At 49.3% G+C, this 24,384-nt stretch overlaps 1 protein-coding gene across 1 annotated transcript in view; it reads right to left on the reverse strand.

Moving 5' to 3' along the window:
- Nucleotides 1-24,384, reverse strand: part of LOC140394923 (transducin-like enhancer protein 4) — a 232,552-nt gene that overhangs the window by 30,069 nt on the left and 178,099 nt on the right. Inside the window, 6 exon segments of the mRNA XM_072482114.1 lie at nucleotides 3,278-3,527; nucleotides 8,601-8,677; nucleotides 14,335-14,495; nucleotides 15,700-15,829; nucleotides 18,889-19,041; nucleotides 19,707-19,760. Coding sequence (XP_072338215.1) covers nucleotides 3,278-3,527; nucleotides 8,601-8,677; nucleotides 14,335-14,495; nucleotides 15,700-15,829; nucleotides 18,889-19,041; nucleotides 19,707-19,760 — 825 coding nt within the window.

Genomic DNA, 24,384 nt, shown 5'->3' on the forward strand with positions numbered 1-24,384 from the left:
GTCACTGACTGTGAAGCGCTTCACGATACTCTAAGATTGTGAAAAGTGCCAAGTTTAATTATTATTTTCTTTTCCCCTCTTTTAATTGTTACTTTCCAGTGTTAAAATTGCCGGTGAAGTGTCACAATGGAATTGTGTTAAGTATCGTGAGGGCAGGCTTGAGATGATGACGAATGTTACTGGGAACTAATAACCTGTTGTGTTGGAGAAAGAATGAATGTGTTGGAGAAAGACCAGTCCTAACATTGAAGATCCTCCCAATGCGGCATCAACTCCTGAATATTTGCAAGCATCAGAAAAGATTAAGGACAAATTAGTAAAGATATTTTCACGTTGGTATGAAAATTGTTGTTGGCATGGGTGTGTGTCTAAATGTGATTATTGAACAGTAGCACAGTGGTTAGCACTGTTGCTGGACAGCGCCGGGGCCCGGGTTCGATTCCCGTCTTTGGTCACTGTCTGTGCGGAGTCTGCATGTTCTCCCTGTGTCTGTGTGGGTTTCCTCCGGATGCTCTGGTTTCGTCCCACAAGTCCCGAAAGAGGTGCTTGTCAGATGAATTGGATATTCTGAATTCTCCCTCGGTGTACCCAAACAGGCGCCGGAATGTGGCGACTAGGGGCTTTTCAAAGTAACTTCATTGCAGTTTTAATGGAAGCCTACTTGTGACAATAAAGAGTATTATTATTATTAATAAACTCTGTGCACAAGAATACCAACTTGCACTTATAGCACCTTTAGTACACCGAAATGTTTCATTTGACATTACTTTGACACTTGACATCAAACTGGCGTTGGCCACACACAGCGACTGAAAGACAGATGACCAAAAGCCTCTTCAAAGCATTAACCTTTAATCAGAGGCTTAGGGAGAAAAATCCCAGATCTGAGGGATTAGGCCACCAAATGTTGAAAATCAGGGATGCACAAGGGAGCAGAATTGGAGGAGGGCAGGGATCTCAAAAGAGGATAGATGGGCCAGGGAAGATTGCAGAGATAGGGAGGGTGAGAGGGCGTGGATGGGATTGAAAGCAAGGGTGAGCGTTTTAAAATCGAGGCGTTTTACACTGGAGGGTTTTACCACTGGGGTAAATTATTTTCATTTCCCTTTTCTTGTTGCTCACTGGAGATTTTTTTCTGAGTATCTGTTAACTTCCTTTGGTTAATTTCTTGCTCGGGAGCAGATGGTCAAACATCTCACCAATGTGAAACAGGACCGAGTGGAGCAATAATCGTCACACGCCCACCCACAATTTCCTCTGACTAATAGCGGGGCAGCAGCATCACAAAATGTACTGGGCACATCAAACTTCACTGCCTCTCTCCCAGTCGCATTACGTCGAACCGGAGGATAAAGCAAAAATGCCTCCATCAACGAGCCACTCACTGAATTCTAGAGCCCCAAGTCCCGTCTTGAACAAAAATGTAGGATAAAGAAATAAAGACTTGCATTTCTGTATGCTTTTCACAACCCGAGAATGTCTCAAATCACATTCCAGCTACTGAGGTACTTTGACATGTTGTTGTCACTGTTGCAATGCAGGAAACACAGCACCCAATCTGCGCCCAGCAAGATTCCACAAGCAGCAATGCAAGAGAGACCAGACACTCTGTCACAGTGATGTTGCATGAGGGACAAATCATGGCCAGGAACGGTACAGGACTCACCTGCTCTTCTTCAAATTCACGGATCACTCACCTTCGCATGAGGAATGGCCTTAGATTAACATATCATCCCAGACAGTGCTGCGCACTCCCTCTGTACTGCACAGAGAGCGTCAGCCTGGACGATGTGCTCAAAAGGCTCTGGGGTGGGACTTGAACCCACCACCTTCTGAACCAGTGGCAAGTGTGCTACCAGGCGAGCCGCATCCGGCAGGATATGTGACGAGAGCAGAAAACGTAATGGAATGGATTGGCCCGACAATGAGAATCTGGGTCTTTTGGTGGACGCAAGTGAAAGACATTTGGGCAGTTGGAGCCCATTCATAGTTGCTGCAAACGGCAGGACTAAAGAGGACATCGGGACTGTGCTGCAGCAAAAAGAAAGTTCACATTGTGGCAGTACTGGGTTGGAGTACCATGTTGGGGCTGAGTAGAGGGATTGACCCACACTGTCCCAACACCGAGGAAGAGGTCAGTTTCCTGGGGAATGTGAGACGGGAGCCCCCCTGAAATGTAAACTTGTCCATTTTTCTCCGTGGATGCTGACTGACCTACCAAGTGTTCGCCCTGGCTCTCTCTGGCTCTCTGAGATTTGCACCATCTGCCGAGCCCTGGTCTATGGTGGGAACGACCAATCCCGACACTGTGCCTAATGTAGGAGCATCTTGCCTTCCCCAGCACGATGAGCGAAACGTGGATGCGCCCCTGACTGGAGGCAACGCCGTAGATTTTCAGTGAATTCTGGTTGGGCCTCACAGCTTGACCTGCACCCTGCTCTCGGCCAATAGTCTGTTGCATTGGTGTAGCAGCAGTGCAAGACCAATGGATTGAATCGTCGGGTATAGGGTGTGGTATCATGTGGGTCATTATTGCACAGGTGCTACAGAAAGAGGGCACTGGGCACTTCCCCACACAGCAACAAGTCCATCTTAGTTTCCTTAGTTGCTTTAATGCTTCTCCTAGTAACTAAGCAAGATGCAATTTGTTTAAAAGCAAGGAGATCTCCATAGGCCGAGGAATGGTTTTCCTGCTCAAAACGTTAATTAGGGAAATCAGAAGAAACGGGCAGAGAACGAGTAGAAAAAAACTAGAAGATAAATCAAAATGCAGTTGCTTTAGCCCTTATAGCAGCCTAGCCGTTAGTGCAGCTCTCATTTCTAAGTCAGAGTTTGTGGGTTTACGATGCACTCGATCCAGAGACATCAGCTCGTAATCTAGGCTGACAACCTCAGAGCAGCACTAAGGGAGTGCTACACTGCCAGGGGCATGCTCTTTCAGACCAAACTTTTAAGCCGGTCTTAATCGGGGGAATGTAAAAGATCCCGTGGGAATATTCAAAGAAGAATAGAAAGCTCTCTCAGTGACCTGGCCAACAAGTCTTAATCCACACCGCCAAAACATATTTCTGATTGGGTACCTCATTTGCAGTGCCGGAATCTTGCTATGCACACTGACTGCCACAATTGCCTAGGTTGCAGGAGCAACCACACTTCAAAAGACTTGAAGTAATCTAGAACGCCCTTCGGACTTAATAAAGACAATAAACGTTCATTCTTTTGGTCTTATTATATTGTGTGATATCGGCCGTATACAACTAAAATTATATTATCTTACCAGGCAGTCGAGCTGAGAGATGGGACTTTTGCTTCCAGGCTGGCTGATGTCCCACACTTTGACGCACCCTTTGCCCCCTGTGTACACGTGCCTCATGGGATTGCTGACAGTGACGGCGCACACCACCTCCCCGTGATTCAGATTGTTGATCTGCCGAGCGTGCCGCGGTATCCCGGGTCCGACCAAGGCATCGTGAGGGAACGGGACCGGCTGCATCTGACTGTCAGCACTGACGTGGAAGGAGTAGGCTCTGGGAGCAAGAGGCAGGAGATTAGAACAAAAACCGTAGGAAACAGCCAACTATCAACATCGATACCGACCACTTAATGCTCTTGCCGTTCATCAGCCAATTGGTAGCCGTTTGGCGGGCCTGTAAACCGTGCCGACTCAGCCTGGGCTCAATGGGCTGACAACAATCAGAGAATCAATTAAGGCACAGAAGGAGTCCAATCGGCCTACCAAATCTATGTTGGCTCTCTGAAGGCTAATCCAGCCATGTCCATTCCCCGCTCTATCCCTGTGGCCCTGCAAGGTTATGTCATTCAGGCGCCCATCCAATTTCCTTTTGAAATCATTCATCACCCCAGCTTCCACCAGCCTCATGTGCAGCGAGTTCATGAGCACTCACTGTGTTAAAAAGCACTTCCTCATATTCCCCAATGCCCAAAATCTTACATCGGTGTCCCTTGGTCCTTGCACTGTCAGCTAATAGAAACAGGGTTTTCATGTCTACCTTCTCCCAACCTGTTATAATCTTCTACACCGCCATCAAATTTCCCCTCAATCTCCGTTGCCCCAAGCAGAAAACCGTCAGCTTCCCCAACCTGACCTTGCAGCTAAAATCCTTCACGCCGGCAACCATTCTGCCACGTCTCCTCTGCACCCCCCTCAGGACCCGGGTTCGAATCCCGGCCCTGGGTCACTGTCCGTGTGGAGTTTGCACATTCTCCCCGTGTCTGCGTGGGTCTCACTCCCACAACCCAAAGATGTGCAGGGTAGGTGGATTGGCCACACTAAATTGCCCCTTAATTGGAAAAAAAATAATTGGGTAATGTTTTCCCATTTTCCCCACCCTTCTTCTTAAAGAGCGGTGACCAGAACCGGAATCGATTCACATTTCTGTGCCCTAAATGATTCCCTGTTTCCACCACAGGCTCCAGATTCGATTCCTAATTTGTGCCGAGGGGGCTCATCTTTGAATGGCACTGGGAAAGTGCAAGCAACCATGGAATGGGTGCTCTGTTTGGGAGTTAAACATTCCAGGCAATGTTCTCACTCCTGATTGATATCGGGTGACCCTCGCTGTCTGGCAACAGCAGATGAAAGCCATTTTGAGGCTGGCTGTTTATCCCTTCATGGTCGAATAGCGCGTCGGGTGTCCCTGTCAAGGTTCAGCGTTCAGCCGCAAATAAGATTGGCCCCAGGACCTGCTTTTCACCAATAAAAGCTTGAGCTCCAGTTGAGCCCGGGTTGCAGTAATGTGCCTCTGATTTAGGTTGGAGATTCTCTTGTTAATTAACCCTGTTAAATCCGATAGAATTCAAAAATAATTTCCACAAAGAATTTGGCTGGCGATTAACGAAACGCAAAACAATTGGAATTTAAAGCTATGCTGAGGAATTGAAGTCAGAGTGTATGGCTGTATCGAGTTAAGACAGATTAACATCTTCATTGAAATCATGAACATTGGTATTTCCACAAAGACAATGTTGCACTCACTATTAATAATTATACAGCCCAATTTCAATCTGCTGATCTCGTCAATATGAAGCCCAGGGAAAGCTGGTGCGCGATATAACTTCCTATTTCTGCACATTTCCCTCTTAAAGGACAATTGCTCATTGCTACACTCAGAAATATTAGGGGTGATTTTGCGTTCGCCGTCAGCGAGAATGGCAACACGGGGGCGAAATAGCGCGAGAATCGGGCAACGAGATTCTCACCGGTGAGATCATGTTTTCCCATTTTACGGGTGGCACGTGACGCAGTGGTCAGCATTCGGACTACGGCGCTGAGGACCCGGGTTCGAATCCCGGCCCTGGGTCACTGTCTGTGTGGAGTTTGCACATTCTCCCCGTGTCTGTCTGGGACTCACCCCCACAACCCAAAGATGTGCAGGGTAGGTGGATTGGCCAGGCTAAATTGCCCCTTGATTGGAAAAAAAATAATTGGGTACTCTAAATTTATTTTAAGAAATGTTTTCCCATTTTCCCCGCCCCTCGTTGGTGAGGAAACTCGGTTCTCTCATTTAAATACATTTTATTCAACCTGCAAATCATTCAAGGCCCAACTCATCACATGATCCCCCCTCATCGAATATTCAAACCCTGCTGGCGTGACGTGACATCGGTGAGGTCACAACAGTTTTGTGAAGACGGGAAACAGTCGGGGGCGCGTCACAGTAAGTGTAGCTCCCAGTGGGAGGGGGACATGTGCTGCCAGGCAGAAAACCATGTGAACCACCCAAATGAATCATTAGAGGTAGCTTTTCCAGGCTAAACAAGACGTGGATGAGTTCGATGTCTCCTGCACTGCGACATGGCTGACCCAGGAGCCAGCAGTATTATCATAACTCACATGTCAGCTACCAACATGGGAAGGTCTGGCAGAGGTGGGGAGGAAGTTGGTGAAGGTGTGCAGGGGGAAATTAGGTGAAGTTGCGGGATAGTCAGATCCAGCAGCTCACAGGGAGGAGTGTTTTAAATTTTAAATGAGGCAACAGAAAATGCCAGTGCAAAAATGCTTGGCCCAAGATAAAACTCAAACACCCAAAGTTGCCTTCCTTTGCAATATAGATGCTGATAAGGACACTGGGTGCCAACTCCCTGTTACTACTGGGCAGCAAGGCCTGAGGCCTACAGTTTAACATACTTCAAAGGGGAATGGCCTGGACTTATTCCAAGGAAAGAGCCTCTCTGATATTGTAAAAATGGCAAAAGTGGTTGAAATCAGGAAGACCCCCCCACCCCCACCTCACGAAGTTGGCACCTACCATTTCCGCTCCCTGTCTAAAACAGCAGCTGCCTGCGGTCATGTCTGGTTTTTGTTAGCCAGGAGGGGGAAACTCAATGGGCTGAATTCTCCACCGTCGGGATTCTCCGTGTTGCCAGTAGCCCGGGGTTCTCCCGACGGCGTGGGGCTGCTCCACAATGGGAAAGGCCACTGACCAGTCGGAGGAACGGAGACTCCCGGCAGCGCGCCGCATGGACGGAGAAACCTGCCCAGAATGTGCAGACTGGACCCGGAAGGAGCAGGTATAAATGTTGAAGAGCACTTTGCAGAATTGGAGTATTCTTTTGGAGAGGAGAGGAAAGAGGGGAGCGGAGAGACAACAGGAGAGATGGGTCTTAGGCCAACTTTAGGAGAGGTAAACTGCCCTATGGGAGGGGTAAACTGCTCTTTGTGGAGGGTGGGGAAGATGTCCTTTGGGATTGTTAAAGGTGGACATGGATGTGCTTTAAAAGTGAATAAGCTCATTGGAATCGTCAAGAAAGCTGTCAAGAAAAACTGTAAAAACAGTCAAACATGACTGTCAAACACAACTGTTAAAATCATCTGCAAAGTGTCAAGGCATTTAAAACTTCCAGCCCTTAAATCTTTAAAAGTCTGGAGTGTTGAAGAAAAAATGTTTCTATTTCACTTTGTTTCCGTAAGCCTGACGATGTCCATTACTGGAGTGGTGTTGCGTGAGTAATTTCAGAACCTTTCAATTTCACAGTAGGGTGTCTTCAATTTGACTGACAGCTCCAAGTGCTTACAGACTCTTTGAAGTGGGATAATGAATTCTAATACTTCTTTTATAAGGGATTATGCACTTGAATGAAACGTTTCTTCTTACAAGGGATTATGCACTTGAAGTGTTTTAAAAACGTTATGAACATTTTTTTGAAACTCTGCAATAGACACTTAGAACTTTATATTATTTCATCTCAGCATGGTTCCTGAGGTCTCACCCGTGGTGGATACTGGGTAGGTTGGCATGGTAGGTGTCAGGGAAAAGGGTGGTGGTTGGGAGAGGAGGGGTTAGCACTAAGTTGGGTTAGGGACTATAAGGAACCGTGGTGGGTAGAGGGCATAAGGGACCATGGGGGGGGGCATAGGTTGGCATGAAAAGCATGAGGATTATGTGGTGGGTAGTGCACGAGGTGGCATGAATTGGCAAGGCTGGGGATGGGAGTGTCTAGGCGAGTGATTGGGGTGTGAGAGCCGAGGGCTGGAGGGATGTTTATTGTTCAAAATATTTTTTGACAAAAGTGCTCGGGCACGGAGGCAGGACTTCCACCCAGTCCCCCACTCCACAGCCAGCAGCCTTCACACGCATTCTGGGATGGCCGAGACAGCCCCCGGAGAACTCCGCTGCCCTGGAACAAAAATCCCAACTTCTGGGACAATTTATCACAGGTCGGGTTTGGAGAAGCAGGATCCATGAGTGAAAATTCAGGTCAACACGCCAGTCTACACTCCAGGCACTCTGTGTCTACAAGGGAAGGCTCAATTTTAAAATCGATACAATGCCTCTACGCCCCGCCCGGTGTCTCCTCCATCCCATTCTTTCATCTTCCTGAAATGAAAAATGAAATGAAATGAAAATCATTTATTGTCACAAGTAGTCTTCAAATGAAGTTACTGTGAAAAGCCTCTAGTCGCCACATTCCGGCGCCTGTTCGGGGAGGCTGTTACGGGAATTGAACCGTGCTGCTGGCCTGCCTTGGTCTGCTTTCAAAGCTAGCTATTTAGCCCAGTGTGCTAAACCAGCCCCAAAAACAGTTCCTGTGTGGCAAAAACCCTGGTGGTGCTGAATGGGCGACCAGGAGTCCTTAACTGGCTTGTGGACCAGAATCCCCAATTCACATCTTCCCTCTCCTCCCCCAGCGCTAAATGTGTGCTGAACACAAGGACGTACGGTCAAATTAGCGGAATGAGCTGACTTTGCACCACAGGGGAAGACTAGCCTATTCCTTCGCAAGCTCGAAGGGGAATGTTGTTCATGGACCTGGATGCTTGGCCTTCAAGCCCTCAGTCGGAGATTCAACTGAAGAGAAAAACAGAAGGTTCTACTAATGATTCCAAATGATTCCAAAGCTGGTTTCCAATGGTATGAATACCGAAAATGCATCAGGTTGTTTGGACGAAGGGGGGCCGCTCTCGTTAGAGAAAGTAGTTCCCGGTGTACAGGCTTCAAAAACGCGACATGGCAATTTTACAGCAAGAGCGAGAATATCAAGATTTTGGAGGAGCTTCCGACTTGGGGGGGTTCTGAGAAGTCAGCTGTTCAGTTTACACTGCACACCCAGTATGTGTGTGGCCCAGTCATAACACTCACGGTTTCCCCCCAGGAATGGTGGGCAGGCTCGGCTGAAGTCCTGCAGCACGCATGTGAGGATGTGAGTCAAAGGCAACCTGAAAGTACAGAAATAATTGGTGTCAGCCGAGGGTGGATTCTGCCACGCACGTCACAGCCACTGGAATGTGGTGAGGTTTGCATTTCGAGGTCAGCACAGGGGTAAACATTCTGCACCCCCCACACACACAGAAGTGGAACCAACTTGTGAAACTTCAGCCGATGGTTCACGTTACATATTCATCTTGAAACAGAGTACACACTCTCGTGCAGAACTTCACTAAATGCGGCACGATCTTCCCCCTTCTGTGACTCTGTAATTCGGACAATTTAATCTCATGAATATACCCTGCTCCAGCTCGGTGAAATGCCGCGACGTTCACTTGCCGCTTTCGAAACTTATGCTGAGAGCAGAAGCTGCTTTTTCTTTTCGTTTAGGTTCAAAATCGAAAGTAAGGATCAATGACCGACCCCCCCACCCCCCAGGAGGATGCCAAGACATAGCCCCAATCTTTTGGACTCCGGGATTATGCCTGCTCAGTAAATACAAGTTATAGACATTGAGAAGATCAGCGTTTCCGACTGAACCTGTGGGCAGGATTCATCAGGGTTGAGTGCAGAGACAGGTGGGTGGGTGTGAACATATATTTTTAAAAAATCAAATTTTAGACTACCCAATTACTTTTTTCCAAATGAGGGGCAACTTAGTGTGGCCAATCCAGCTGCACCGCACATCTTTGGGTTGTGGGGGCGAAAAATGTGCAAACTCCACACGAACAGTAGCCCGAGCCAGGATCGAACCTGCGTCCTCGGCGCCGTAGGCAGCAGCGCTAACCACTGTGCCAACATGCCGCCCCTGGGTGGGTGGACATTTGTGTCACCAGCTGATGTGCCGTTTTGCCTGCAGCATCTTTCCCCCGGGGTCATTTTCCCAGGTTGGAGCAGGTTGGCCGGGAGGGGGGCAGCAGGGTTACACACCGGCAAGTCGCCGATAGCCAATTAAGGGTGCTTAAAGGCCACAAGACTATTGTCTGCAATAGGAATTTGCCAGTCACCCACCAGCCTCCCCCCCCCCCCCCCCCCATACCCTCTCCCACCCTCCGAGGTGTTGGGTCAGCACAGGAGGAGGCCATTCAGCCCAACAGATGTCTGCACCAGCTCGTAAGGAGCAATTAATTGACCTAGCTCAACTCGCCACCTTCTCCCTATAGCCCTTCACATTCCCCTTTTTCAGATCGTTATCCAACTCTCTCTCGAATGCCTTGATTGAACCCGTCTCCACCCCACTCTCAGGCAGTGCATTCCAGACCCTGAGCGCTCACTGCGTAAAAAGATTTTCCAAATGTCGCACTGCTTCTTTTGCCAATTACCGAAAATCTGTGTCCTTGCATTCTCACCCTTTGACAAACGGCAGCAGTTTCCCTAAATACTCCGTGCGGACACACCATCATTTTGAATACCCATATCAAATCTCCTCTCAACCATCTACAAGGAAAACAGTCCCAAGCCTTCTCAAGTCTTCCTACAGAATTGAAGATCTTCATCCCTGAAATGATTCTTGAAAAATTTGTACTGCACTCTCTCTGGTGCCTTCTGTGATGAATGTTGGAAATTGCTATTTATTATATTTTATATTTGTTCCAGTAATGTTACTTTCAAAAAGCCTGGTTTAAGATACATACAGGCAGTAGTCCTAATAAAGCTGTGCTTAAGGGGTCGTAAAAGTGAGATAATCATGGGTTTTAACCATTTAAAAGGGGCTTTTTAGAGGGGCTGTTTAGCACAGGGCTAAATCGCTGGCTTTGAAAGCAGACCAAGGCAGGCCAGCAGCACGGTTCAATTCCCGTAACAGCCTCCCCGAACAGGCGCCGGAATGTGGTGACTAGGGGCTTTTCACAGTAACTTCATTTGAAGCCTACTTGTGACAATAAGCGATTTTCATTTTCATTTTTTCATTCATTTCATTTCATTTTCATTTACTTATTTACAGATAGATGGCTGATGGAAAATTGTTTTGATTTGAGGATTTATTTTAGGGTGTAGATAATTAATGAGGGATGGTGCTTAGTCCTGGATAAACAGGTCATGCGACATCTTAGTGAGAGGAGACTGAAGAATGCCTTAAGGGGTGGAGCCTCTGTCTTGTCAAACAAAATCCTATGGATTAAAGTGCAAAACCACAGACAGACCTGGCTCCACCCCTTAATTAAAACCCACCCCTGCCCACTTTATTTATAAATGGATTTTGAACTATATTGGGTTGCTTAATTGCAATATATATAATTAATAGAAAGTAATTACAGGTGTAAGGTAAAGTCACCTTAGTCCCAGATGACCCCCCTTGTGGGGGGGAGCTGACTTGTGGTGGTTTAATCTGAGAATCACCACACTTCAGGCAAAGGGCAAGGTTGAGAAGGCGGGCCGTCAGGAATAACCTCAGCCGGTTGGGGAATTGAACCCCCGCTGCTGGCCTTGCTCTGCATCACGAACCAGCTGTCTAGCCCACTGAGCTAAACCAGCCCCCGGTTCCTTTTATTTAAGAACTGTTAACTGTGAAGCTGACTGGAGAGTTCAGAATTAAGGTTCACCCTCTCGGAATAAGAGGTCAGTCATTTCGGACAAGCTTGTTCACCCAGAGGTCAATGAAACTTCTCGGCCCCTGAAGGGTGGAGATGGTGAGTCATTGCGCATATTCAAGACAGAGGCTGATCGATTTTTGAACTCTAAGGGTTATGGGGCCAGTGCAGGAAGGTGTAGCTGAGGTAGATCAGCCATGGTCTAGCTGAATAGTGGACCAGGCTCAGAGAGCTGAATGGCCAACTCCACCACCTCCTTCGTATGTTCAGAACCTGATGAGTTACTGGGCTGACTTACACATTTCAATTCCTTCCGTTAAAAATGATAACATTTAATCAGTCTTGCTGTGGAGTCTTGAGGCACATGAAAATAACACAGATACTGGGTCACTATTCTTCACTTCAATTCAAATCATTCTTATCCATCCATTACACACACTCCAGGGGCGGGACTCTCCGCTTGCCGGTGCCAGAATCGGCGATCGGGCGGAGAATCCCTTTTGACCACCGGATCGGGGGCGGCGCCTGTTTTTGGGTACACTGCCCCCTCCAAAGCGGCGTCACTGGGGAGTACCCCGCAGGGCGTTGGGACGGCATCAGGGTGTCACCTGAAGGCCTCCCCCAATGGGCTGAGTTCCCGACCGCGCGGTTGACTCATGATGTCAGCGGTCGGGAACCCAGCGTGGCGGCTGTGGACCGTGTCCAGCCGCGCCACAGTCGGTGGGTTGGGGGGGGGGTAGCCGTGCTGCTGGCCGGGCCAGGGGGGGGGGGGGGGGGGGGGGGCTTCGGCGAGGGATGGGGGGACCGGTGGGGGGGTGTCCAGGGGGGCACTATCTGGCAGGTTGGGTCCACGTGCGGTCGGCGGCATGTTGTACGGCGCGACTGCTTCAGGCCAACGCCCTGCGCGGCCACAGACCCAGCAATTCTCCGGCCGTTTATTTCTTGAAGGCCGGGCGGCTTACGTGGCGCTGCTGCTAGCCTCTCACCGGTCGGAGGGTCGGTGCCGGGGCCTCGCCGATTTTTTGGGCGTAAATCTAGACACTTACTCTGGATATAGCCTCAAAGTCGGAGGATCCAGCCCAATGTCGGTGTGCGGAATGACCTCCAGGCTCAGCCAGGAGCACAAACAGGGAAACCAGATGGAAAATCTCCAGCTGATGTACGCAAGGTTTCCTGATGCGTGTCCGCGTGCACGGCGCGCGCGCGGCTTGCCCGACCGTTTGCGAAGGCTTCCACTGCTTGCGGCTTCAAGGGAAGCCTCAAAGCTGCTGGTTCTGAAGTGAGGTGGTCGCATCGTAACGTATGACGGCTAAGACCAGTAATTTACTCATCGCTGGAACTTTGCCAAACATCCAGTGGAAACGCCCTCCTAGGTGGCGGAGTGGGAACCGTATCCAAGGAAATTTCCAGCCTTAAATTCCCATGTCCTCCAGGTTGACGGAGGGGTTAGCGCATTGAAAGCAAATGGGTGAATTAACAAAGGAAGCTATTTCAGATGAACTCGCTGAGAGTTTGTGCTTTACTTGCTCAGAGCAACATTTCCATGATGTGTTTACGACTTCGCTGGATTCAAGGATTCTCTGCGAGCACATTGAAAATGTCACTACGCAAAACGGGGACAGGGATTCTCTCGCCCTCCACCTCCCCCTGTCTCAATGGGCCTACTATTTGACTTACTGGCTGTAAACAAATGCCTGTTTTATACCTGTGTGCAGGTGGTGAAACAGCACCTGTTTTCAGGTCACAAGGTAACAGCCAGTCACAAGCATCAATCAATGTTCTATCAACATTGCTGACCTGACTGTAATAAAAACAGCGCTGTGAGATACATTCAAAAAAACCCATATTAAATAGCCAGCTAGTGGTTTCAATTCAGCTCAGATGTGCAGTTATTCTTGAGGTTTCCTCCATGATCCAAACCCCCTTAATTAAATTACAGTCCATTTACTCGCTCCCAATTATTTGTAAGAGTCAGAGCTACGCCAGTGAATGCGCTGTCACTCAGCGATGACTACGGGGTGAAATCAGGCCGTGCGACATGAACAACAAACAGTAGCACCAGGACGAAAGCAAAATATTGCTTGGCTCAATTCCAAATTCTGTTGGAAATCTCAAATTAAAAACAGAAAATGCTGAACGCTCTCAGCTGTGAGCTAGAAACGGTGCTAACATTTCAGGTAACGTGTCTGGGGGAAATTCTTCTCTTCTATATTAAGTACGTCAACCAGTTTCATATGATTGCGCTGATACCCTGGCTACAATGCGAGGCAAAAGGAGTTTTGCGCAGAGAGATTGACAATAGGATCCCACAGTTCCACCCGACCCATGTTCCACCTTCAAAGCCTCTGCGCAGCTGTTGTTGCTGAAAGCATCATGAGAATCACAGGCGCGATTCTCCACTCCAGCGCCGAAGTGGCCACGCCGTCGTGAACGCCGTCGAGGTTCACGACGGCGCGGAACGGCCCCGGTCCCGACCGATTCAGGCCCTGACAATGGGCCAGTATCGGGGCCGCGTCATCTACCCGCGCCAGGCCTCGTCGCCCGCGTAAAAGTGGTGCCGCATAGATGACGCGGCCGGCGCCGCATAACGGGCGTCATCTGCGCATGCGTGGTTGCCGTCCTGTCCAAATCTGCCCCGCAAGAAGATGGGGGACGGATCTTGGGGGGCCGCGGAAGGAAGGAGGTCCTCCTTCAGAGAGGACGGCCCGACGATCGGTGGGCACCAATTGCTGGGCCACCCCATATTGCAGGTGAAGCCCGGTGCAGGATCCCCCCTCGCCCCCCCCACAGGCCGCCCCCCCAGCGTTCACGCACCACCCACGACTGCAGCGACCAGGTGTGGACGGCGCCGGGGGGAACCCGCCGTTTTGGCCTGGCCGCTCGGCCCATCCGGGCCTCAGAATAGCGGGGGTGCCGGAGAATCGCCATTTTGGGTGTCTCCGGCGATTCTCCGGCCTGCGGCCCGCGAAACCCGACCGGGCCGTTCCCGCCGCTTGGGAGAATCGCGGGAGGGCGTCGGACCAGCGCCCCCGGAAATTTTGGCGGCCCAGGCGATTCTCCCAACCGGCATGGGAGTGGAGAATCGCGCCCCACATTTTTCATTATTTCGCACAAGACATAAACACAGCCCTGGTTCTCACCATGGGGGCACGGCCGTACACTGCCGCGGTGCTCATTTGCGGCGAGATGTGGAGACTTGCGTAGGCCCCTGGACTAGGCAACTCCCCGTTCATTCCTGCGTGCGTCATCATCCCAAATGGTGTTGCGTAGGGGCCTGGCACGGTGAGCGGGCTCCTCAGACCTTCGTGGCGAAAAATACGAGGGAACCATTTAACTTCAACGCAAGCATGTTTACACAAAAGGTACACGCTCACTCGTGGACACACAGACTGAGGGAGGCACTCGAACTAAAACACATTCAGACACACAAAATAATTCAAGATCTTGGCGCATTCATACAATTACTTCACACCAATATGGAGGATTGAAATAATGGGCATGACTAGGGGTTTTGTTTGGGACCTCAACTTCAGGGTCCTAACACCACACTGTGCGAGGGAACAGTCATCCAGCGGTGACTTTTCAAGAATTGGTCAATTAGTGGCCACGGGACGGGCTCACGATCTAATGAAGGATGGCAGGTGGGCCTGCGAGGTTGGAGGCCCAACAGGATAACTGCCAGATCGGCAGGAGCTGCAGCCTGGAGTTCAGCTAATGGCGAGAGGGGAAGAGGGAGAGAGATCACGGCCTCCCTCAAGCACTGGCTCTCTGGGCTATTGCTGGGTGGCCACCTCCAGGCAGCTGGCCCAATTTCCTATGTGGCAGGGGAATGGAGGCAGCCTGTCAGATCATCGAATTATAGAATTCCTACAGTGCAGAAGGAGGCCATTCGGCCCATTGAGTCTGCGCTGACCCTCTGAAAGAACACTCTACCTAAGCCCACTCTGCCGCCCTATGCCTGTGACCCCACCTAACTTGCAAATCTTTTGTATACTCTGGGGAAATTCAGCACGGCCAATCTACCCAACTCGTACGCCTTTAGACTGTGGGAGGAAACCGGAGCACCCGGAGGAAACCCACGCAGAGATGGGGAGAAAGTGCAGACTCCACATGGACAGTCATCCGAGGCCGGAATTGAACCTGGGACTCTGGCGCTGTGAGGCAGCAGTGCTAACCACTGTGCCACCATGCTGCTCCTCTGCCCTACCAGATGGTCTGTGCTAATTGGCCTCACTGTAACCATGTATCCTCTCTATTTTCCTACCCGCTACCTCTGTGCTCATCCAAACACATCCACGTGCTCCAACACATGCTCTCTGTTCTGCAGCTTCATGCTGACGCATGCATTCACCATCACGAAAATCTCCATGCAGCAGGTACACAGGACGACAAAAACAATCACTCCCCCTTAAAATATTCCCCCTTACTCTTCAGGACATTAAATTCATTACCACCTGTGTAAAGTCCGCCCGGCATTTCCTCAGAGACGGGGACAGGCATCTTACCCAGTGCATCGACAGAGGGTTTGCTGGACATCTGTCTGAGTCTGGAAGCAGAGCTGGGGCCGGGGGTCAAGGAATCGCTGCGGGGAGTTGGGGTTATAGATTTGGACACTGGAGTGGTGGCCTTGTCGTTCTGTTGACAGATAAATAAAGTAACAGTGAGGTCAAAGTGAATTCATCATACAAATGAATTTCCACTTCCTGCCAGAGCACTGAAATATCTCTGCCTAGCCGATTGGATTGCTACGGTCAATGCAGTATTTTTATCAGACCATGTTCTTTTGAAGCTTGCTTTTTAAAAAAAAAAAAGTTATCACACCCCCAACAAAACAATAATCTTAATGCTCGTTTCCCTCCAGTTTTCTCCTGAAGGTGCTGCAGTTCCCTTGTACCTCACCCAAGAGACCATTCTCCTTTGCAAACCGAGACTGTGGCTTTAACCATGGTTGTGGAGGTCATGTGGCAAAAGTGGGTAGGGACCCTGCCTCGGAGAAGCTCCGAATCTGCAGCCCACCACGGCCACGGGAAACTCTCAAGTTGGCGTCTGTTAACTTGCCTCACAGTCGGAGGTTTACCCACTCTAATTTCCTTTTTTAAAAAAAATAAATTTAGAGTACCCAATTCATTTTTCCAATTAAGGGGCAATTTAGCGTGGCCAATCCACCCAACCTGCACATCTTTGGGTTGTGGGGGCTAAACCCACGCAAACGCAGGGGAGAATGTGCAAACTCCACACGGACAGTGACCCAGAGCCGGGATCGAACCGGGGACCTCGGCGCCGTGAGGCTGCAGTGCTAACCCACTGCGCCACCGTGCTGCCCTACTCTCTCTACTTTCCTACCCACTGCGTTCATAACGTAGCCAAACCAGGATGACCATCAACCTGCAAATCTTTCCAACATACCCACCAATGACCAATGACAGGCGGTAGGAGTGGGACAGACTCCTGGTCAGCCATGTGATGGAACTAAATTTGGAGCTTCCGCCATCACTTTCCATCGCTGGAGTGGAGGCCCTGGTCCCAACTCTTCCACTGGGGACAACTGTTGCCCACAAGCTACTGCACTGACTTGAGATCAAGGCTCGGACTTTCCTCACCCTCTTGGTTCACTCCCACATTAGTTGGGGATGGTGCACTACGCTTACACCGGAAGGAGGGAAACAGGACCCTGACCTTCCCGTTGCCTACCACTTTAACACCAGACCCTGCTCCCAGGCCCACATGTCTGTCCTTGGCTTGCTGCAATGTTCCAGTGAAGCTCAACGCAAACTGGAGGAATCTCATCTTCCGGTTAGGCACGCTACAGCCTTCCGGTCTCAACTTTGAATTCAATAACTTCAGATGATTAGCTCTACCCCACCTCGACCCCTTTGTTTTCAATCCATTTCATTTTAACTGTCTTACACCCTTTTATTTGTAGAATCACAGAATTTACAGTGCAGAGGCGGTCATTCGGCCCATCGAGTCTGCACCGGCTCTTGGAAAGAGCACCCTACTTAAGCCGGTGCCGGCAGCTCCACCCTATCCCCGTAAACCAGTAACCCCACCTAACCCAAGGGCAATTTAGCATGGCCAATCCACCTAACCTGCACATCTTTGGACTGTGGGAGGAAACCCGAGCATCCGGAAGAAACCCACGCAGACACGGGTAGAACGTGCAGACTCCGTACAGTGACCCAGCCGGGAATCAAACCTGGGACTCTGGAGCTGTGAAGCAACTGTGCTAACTACTGTGCTACCGTGCTGCCATCAAATTCACAACTCAGAAATTTCTTTCCACACTCTTTCCTCCTATCTTATCCCCCCTTTCCTTACCCTTTCCCCCCTTTGTTTCCCCCTTTCCCACCCGTTTTTCTCAATTTACCTCTCTCCCACCCATGCCCACCCTCCCCCACATCTATATCTGTCACAGCTTACCCTCTGATCTTAGTTTCTCTGCTGTTTGGCCTTTCGCACCTTTTATTCTCTCCAGGGGCTGCCATTAGCACTCAGTTCCCTTGGTTTCTGTGGCTATGACTCATCTTTCAGTCCCTCACCGTACAGTATAAATATCACCCACTTTCTATGCCTTTTAGTTTTGACAAAGAGTCACCTGGACTCGAAATGTTAGCTCTTTTCTCTCCTTACAGGTGCTACCAGACCTGCTGAGATTTTCCAGCATTTTCTCTTTTGGTTTCAGATTCCAGCATCTGCAGTAATTTGCTTTTTTGAAAGAATTTTCATTTATATTGCGTCCTAAACATCCTCCCATTGCCTGAAGGTCTTCACAACCAAGAAATTGTTTTTAAACTTATGGGGCACCATTGTCCATTTTCACGCAGAAAGGCAGACCGCAATGCGATCAATGACCAGTTAATTTGTTTTTGTGACGTTGACGGAGGTATCTTGGACTGGCCAGCCAGAAGAACTCTCCCCCCACTCTTCTTTGAACAGTGCGGTGGGGGCTCATTGTACTTCCACCTGACCAGGTGCACAGGACCTTCGTTTAATGGGAGGGAGTAAACAACAGGAGCAGGAACCGAAATCCATTTAAATTTAAGAATTATTAAAAATAGCCCAAATAGGAGCAAAAATCGGAAACTGACCAGGTGGAGCATGGCTCTCAGTATTCTGATCGTCTTGTCCTCGTTAGCAAATCTGAACATCAAACACTTCAAAACAAATAGAAATGGCCCAAAGACAGCATTCCACAATCTAAAGAAAGACCCGCATTTGTATAGCACCTTTCGTGACCTCGGGCTGTTTTCAAGCCATGAAGGTACGTTTTGATGTGTGGTTCCTGTTGTAACATAGAAAATGGAACAGCCAATTTATGCACAGAAAGGTTTCACAAAGAGCAATGTGATGACAACCTGTTTTCACAATGTTGGTTAAGGATAAACATCTGTCAGAAGACCGGGGCGGGGGGGGGGGTTACCCAGCTCGTTAGCAATCTCGCGAAGTCTGAGAAGGCCGACGGGACTTCAGATTAACATCTCATCGGAGAGACAGCATCTCCGACAATGCAGTCCTGGACTGTCGGCCTAGATTTTCTGCTCGTGCCTGTGCTGTGGGACGTGGGACACATGATCGCCTGAAGCAGAGGTGAGAATGATAGCCGCTGAGCCATAGCTTCAGCCTGGTGTACACCCTTCAGCTCCCAAAGGCCCAGGCATTCACTTCATTTGGAAAGGCAAAGTCATCCTACTTACCAGGCCCGGCTCTTTGGATTTGGTGGGCGGTGTGCTACGTGAGGAAGCCAGGGACGCGGGGCTGCTCGGGGCATCCTTTCTCAAAAGGAGGAACTTATCGATCCCATTTCCACGGGGCGAGTGGGACGGGCTGCCTTGCGGAGACGATGGGTCCTGAATTCAAACAGAATCAATGGGTCAGAAACTACGACAGCCCAGGTCTCTGTTGTACAAACCAAGGATACTATGAACAATTCGGATCTCCAGATTATTTTAAAAAGCATACAAAGGCACTGGAGAAGGGGCACAAAGGGTTTATCTCAATGATCATAGAATCCATACAGTGCAGAATTAGGCCATTCAGCCCATTGAGTCTGCACTGACCCTCCGAAGGAGCACCCCATCAAGGCCCACGACCTCGCCCTATCCCGTAACCCACCTAACCTTTATTATTTTGGACACTAAGGGGCAATTTAGCTTGACCATTGCACCTAACCTGCACATCTTTGGACTATGGGAGGAAACTAGAGCAAAAGAGGTTTACTCCGAATCCTTTATTGGGTTTATTATTAACGAGCATATATTAATGTCCTTTGCATTCGGTTTCACCTATAAGTGGGAACTTCCTCATAATGTCGACTCTTTTAACTTTCAAGACCTCAAACTTCATCAGAATCTCAAAAAATGCACATCAGTGGCAGGATTAGTGTGTTTTCTGATTAATCACGTCATTTTGCCCCAATATATATGCGTGCGTATGTTACAAAGTCTTTTTAGCATGACAGATTCGTAAAGCTGAAAACGGCAAACAAGCAAAATTACTAAAAATGCTTACAAACCTCGTTTGAAACATCCACGACCAAGTTGTCATCACTCTTATCGCCATCACTGTCCTGATAAGAAAAGAGACAAAGATGTAAGAAGCTATGCACAAGGGCTTTTTAGCACACTGGGCTAAATCACTGGTTTTGAAAGCAGACCAAGGCAGGCCAGCAGCACGGTTCAATTCCCGTACCAGCCTCCCCGAACAAGCGCCGGAATGTGGTGACTAGGGGCTTTTCACAGTAACTTCATTTGAAGCCTACTTGTGACAATAAGTGATTTTCCTTTCAAGGCAAATGAAAACAAAGACCAGAATCATAATCTTTATTAGTGAAACAAGTAGGCTTACATTAACACTGCAATGAAGTTACTGTGAAAAGTCCCAAGTCGCCACACTCCGGCACCTGTTCAGGTACACAGAGGGAGAATTCAGAATGTCCAATTCACCACCTGCACATCTTTGGACTGTGGGAGGAAACCGGAGCACCCGGAGGAAACCCACGCAGACACGGGGAGAACGTGCAGACTCCGCACAGACAGTGACCCAAGCTGGGAATCGAACCCGGATCCCTGGCACTGTGAGGCAGCAATGCTAACCACTGGACCAAACATCTTCTGCTTCATCAATTACCTCCATTCCATCATAAGGTCAGACGTGGGGATGTTCGCTAGTAACTGCACAATGTTCAGCACCATTCACCACTCCTCAGATGTTAAAGCAGTCCATGTCCAAATGCAGCAAGATCTGGACAATATCCAGGCTTGGGCTGACAAGTGACAAGTTACATTCATGCCACACAAGTGTCAGGCAATGACCATCTCCAACAAGAAATTGCCCATTGACATTCAACGACTATACCGTTGCTGAATCCGTACCATCAATATCCTGGGGGTTACCATTCACCAGAAACTGAACTGGACACAGCCACATTAATACTGTGGCTACCAGGGCAGATCAAAGGCTAGGAATCCTGTGACGAGGAACTTACCTCCTGACTCCCTAAATCCTGTCCACCATCTACAAGGCACAAGTTAGTATTGTGATGCAATACTCCCCACTTGCCTAGATGAGTGCAGCTGCAATAACACTCAAGAAGACACAATCCAGGACAAAGCAGCCCACTTGATTGCTGCCCCTTCCACAAACATTCACTCCCTCTACCTACCACTGATGGACAGTAGCAGCCGTGTGTACCATCTACAAGATGCACTGCAGTAACTCACCAAGGTTCCTTAGGCAGCATGTTCCAAACCCATGACCACTACCACCCACGAGGATGAGAGCAGCAGATACCTGGGAACCCCACCACCTGGAGGTCCCCCTCCAAGTCACTCACCACCTGATTTGGGAATATATTGTCGCTCCTTCACTGTCGCCGGGTCAAAATCACAGAACTCCCTCAGTAACAGGATGTATCTACACCACATGGACAACAGCAGTTCAAGAAAGCAAATCACCACCACTTTCTCAACGGCAACTCGGGATGGACAATAAATGCTAGTCAGCGATGTCAAACAATTTTTTTAAAATCTGATATTTCAGCATGGCTGTCGAGTGATGAAGTCCATTGACTGGACGCTGTGTCAGTCTGCAAACATTTCTGTCCCTATAGGTAAAACGTATTTATTCCTCATGCGAATTCCTTGTGCATATCATTGCCTGGGTAGAAACAGAATTATTTAAGTGGGCCTCGTGATTTTTGGACCATTTTGTTTTTCATTTCTGGACAGTTTAGTTCAAAATTCATCCAAGAATCGCAGAACTCGCGTTAGGAACAATCTCATTGTTCTAGATCAAGACTGTGCAGCGGAACAATGGGGATTGTGAATGGTACCAGGGCTGATGATATTTTCCCAAGGTCAAGCTTACTGGATGAGCAGTTCAGCTTTATCATTCTCCTTAAACAGATTTCACTATATAAAATATCCGTAAGAACAGGACATTTCACAGACAGTATTCTGCTCTGGCCACATTGCCGCTCTTTTCTTACTTTATTCTTTCATGGGTGGGTGACAACTGACATTGTCCATCCCGGATTGCCCTTGAACTGAATGACTTGCTCGGCCATTTGAGAGGGAGGTTCTGAGTCCACCTGGAGTCACATGTAGGCCAGACGGGATAAGGACGGCAGATTTCCTTCCCTATCTTAATTTGCTACCCGTCTCTTGTGGGTGAACAGCCGTACCCAACTATAACCCCTTTCTCCACCCCCCCCCCCCCCCCCCCCCATTCAGTGGGGAAGGGGTTATGGTTGGGTACAGTGGCTAGCACTGCTGCCTCACAGCTCCAGGGACCCGGGTTCAATTCCGGCCTCGGATAACTGTCTGTGCGGAGTCTGCACGCTCTCCCTGTGTCTGCGTGGGTTTCCTCCGGGTGCTCCTGTTTCCTCCCACAGTCCAAAGATGTGCAGGTTAGGTTTATTGGCCATGCTAAATTGCCCCTTAAGTGTCCAAAAGGTTAGCTCGGGTTATGGGGATAGGAGGCGTGGGCTTAAGTAGGGTGCTCTTAGGGCAGCACGGTGGCGCAGTGGTTAGCATTGCTGCCTCACGGCGCTGAGGTCCCAGGTTCGATCCCGGCTCTGGGTCACTGTCCTTGTGGAGTTTGCGCATTCTCCCCATGTTTGGGTGGGTTTCGCCCCCACAACCCAAAGATGTGCAGGCTAGGTGGATTGGTCACTCTAAATTGTCCCTTAATTGGAAAAAATGAATCGGGTAGAACATTACAGCGCAGTACAGGCCCTTCGGCCCTCAAAATTTATTTTAAAAAATAAAAAATAAAGTAGGGTGCTCTTTGCAAGGGCTGGTGCGGATCCGATGGGCTGAATGGCTGCACTGTAAATTCTATGATTCCACCTATGGTAAAATGGCCTGGGGGAGCCCAGGAACAGACAATAATGGCTCAAACTCTAGTGTCCATCCATCTCTATGGGAGGTTAAAAATCAAGGCCCTTGTTTCTTTAGCGTCAAGTAAATGGCTGGGTTTCTGTGATCCGGGATCGTCCCACCACAGTGAAGGGAGAATTTGGCATTCAGCCAAAACTCCATTCACTGCAGCGGGTCCGGAGAATCCCGCCGGAGCGAACAGACAGGGAATTCCGGCCTCGATGTCTTGAAGTCAGTGGAGGGTAGGAAACAAGCTCATTGCAATGTCCGATGCTAAACACATGGAAACGTTGCCACAAGGGTACGGTGCTGGTGATGGTCACTCCACACAGGTCTCAATGCCAACACTAGGCAGTGCCTTCAGGAGGAGAATAAAAATAAACTGGGGGGGGGAATAAACAGGTTTGAACGCAACCACGGGAAATGAATAGAGTTGGCCACGTGTTCGACAACAAGCGCAAACATTGACAGAACCGTCAGCACATCGGGCAATTGTGGGACAGAAGCAAACAAGGTTATTACCAGAATATAACTTGCATAACTGAGGCATGGGGTGATGAAGAAGAACGTCAATCATTGAATTTGGGGCAGCAAGGTAGCACAAGTGGATTGCACTGTGGCTTCCCAGCGCCAGGGTCCCAGGTTCGATTCCCCGCTGGGTCACTGTCTGTGCGGAGTCTGCACATTCTCCCCGTGTCTGAGTGGGTTTCCTCCGGGTGCTCCGGTTTCCTCCCACAGTCCAAAGACGTGCGGGTTAGGTGGATTGGCCATGATAAATTGCCCTTGGTGTCCAAAAAGGGTAGATGGGGTTATGGGGATAGGGTGGAAGTGAGGGCTTAAGTGGGTCGGTGCAGACCCGATGGGCCGAATGGCCTCCTTCTGCGCTGTATGTTCTATGTTTTATGTTCTAAACTCTGGGCTCCCTCATTGCAGCAAACCCTGCAACAAGAGTGAATTCGCCAGCTTGTGTGGCCCCTTTTAAGGATGTGCGGAGCCGTACAATGATATTTAAATTGGATTACAACAAGGCAGACTTCTACTGGGCATTAGTGCCCACTGACCTGCCAATTAGATTGCTCGATTATAATGAACCATCTACTATAACAGCAACAGAGGGCACTGTGGTAATTTAATCTTCCACAGGAGGTTATCTCAATAGGAGGCTGGCTGTTAAGAAGGAGAGGTTATAATGGCCTAACAAAATGAAGCTATACCACTATTTTTAGTCTCCTACCGGATTTGGCTTCTATCAAAGGAACACTCAGCAACTGTCTATGCATCTCCCTGTGCCCCTCAGCTCTCCATCCTGAAGAACTGCAAAATGTCTTCCAAATGACCTGTGCTCTAATCGAGCTGTTTACAAAGTCTCGGTTGCATCAGTGGTTTATCGTGGCGAGCCGAGAATCCTCCTCCGCAAACGCTAACAGATTTGGCTCCTGCCACCACTTTGATCGGCCATTTGGCAGTGATTAAGCCCATCTCGCAGGCCCCAGACGTGCTCCTGGGCCCAATCACCATTTGGCCCACTTAGGATGATAATAAGAAGTGGTCATTACAGCAGCGCTCTGTGTGGGGCGTGTTAAACTGAACCGCTTCCCTTTCTGTTTTCAACCCCCCCCCCCCCCCCCCCACACACACACATACGATTCTAATCAAAGTTAATAGCTGCTACCACTGGCCAGCTGTCATGTTCCTTAGCAACCAAATCAGGAGGGTCACTGACCTCGAGAGTCAAGCCAACAATAGTGCCTTAGAAAGCAGCCGATTCATACAATTTACTGACCAGTTTGAGATCGACTTTCAAGGGATCTG

Source organism: Scyliorhinus torazame, chromosome 18 (assembly GCF_047496885.1).
Source record: "Scyliorhinus torazame isolate Kashiwa2021f chromosome 18, sScyTor2.1, whole genome shotgun sequence".
Taxonomy (NCBI): domain Eukaryota; kingdom Metazoa; phylum Chordata; class Chondrichthyes; order Carcharhiniformes; family Scyliorhinidae; genus Scyliorhinus; species Scyliorhinus torazame.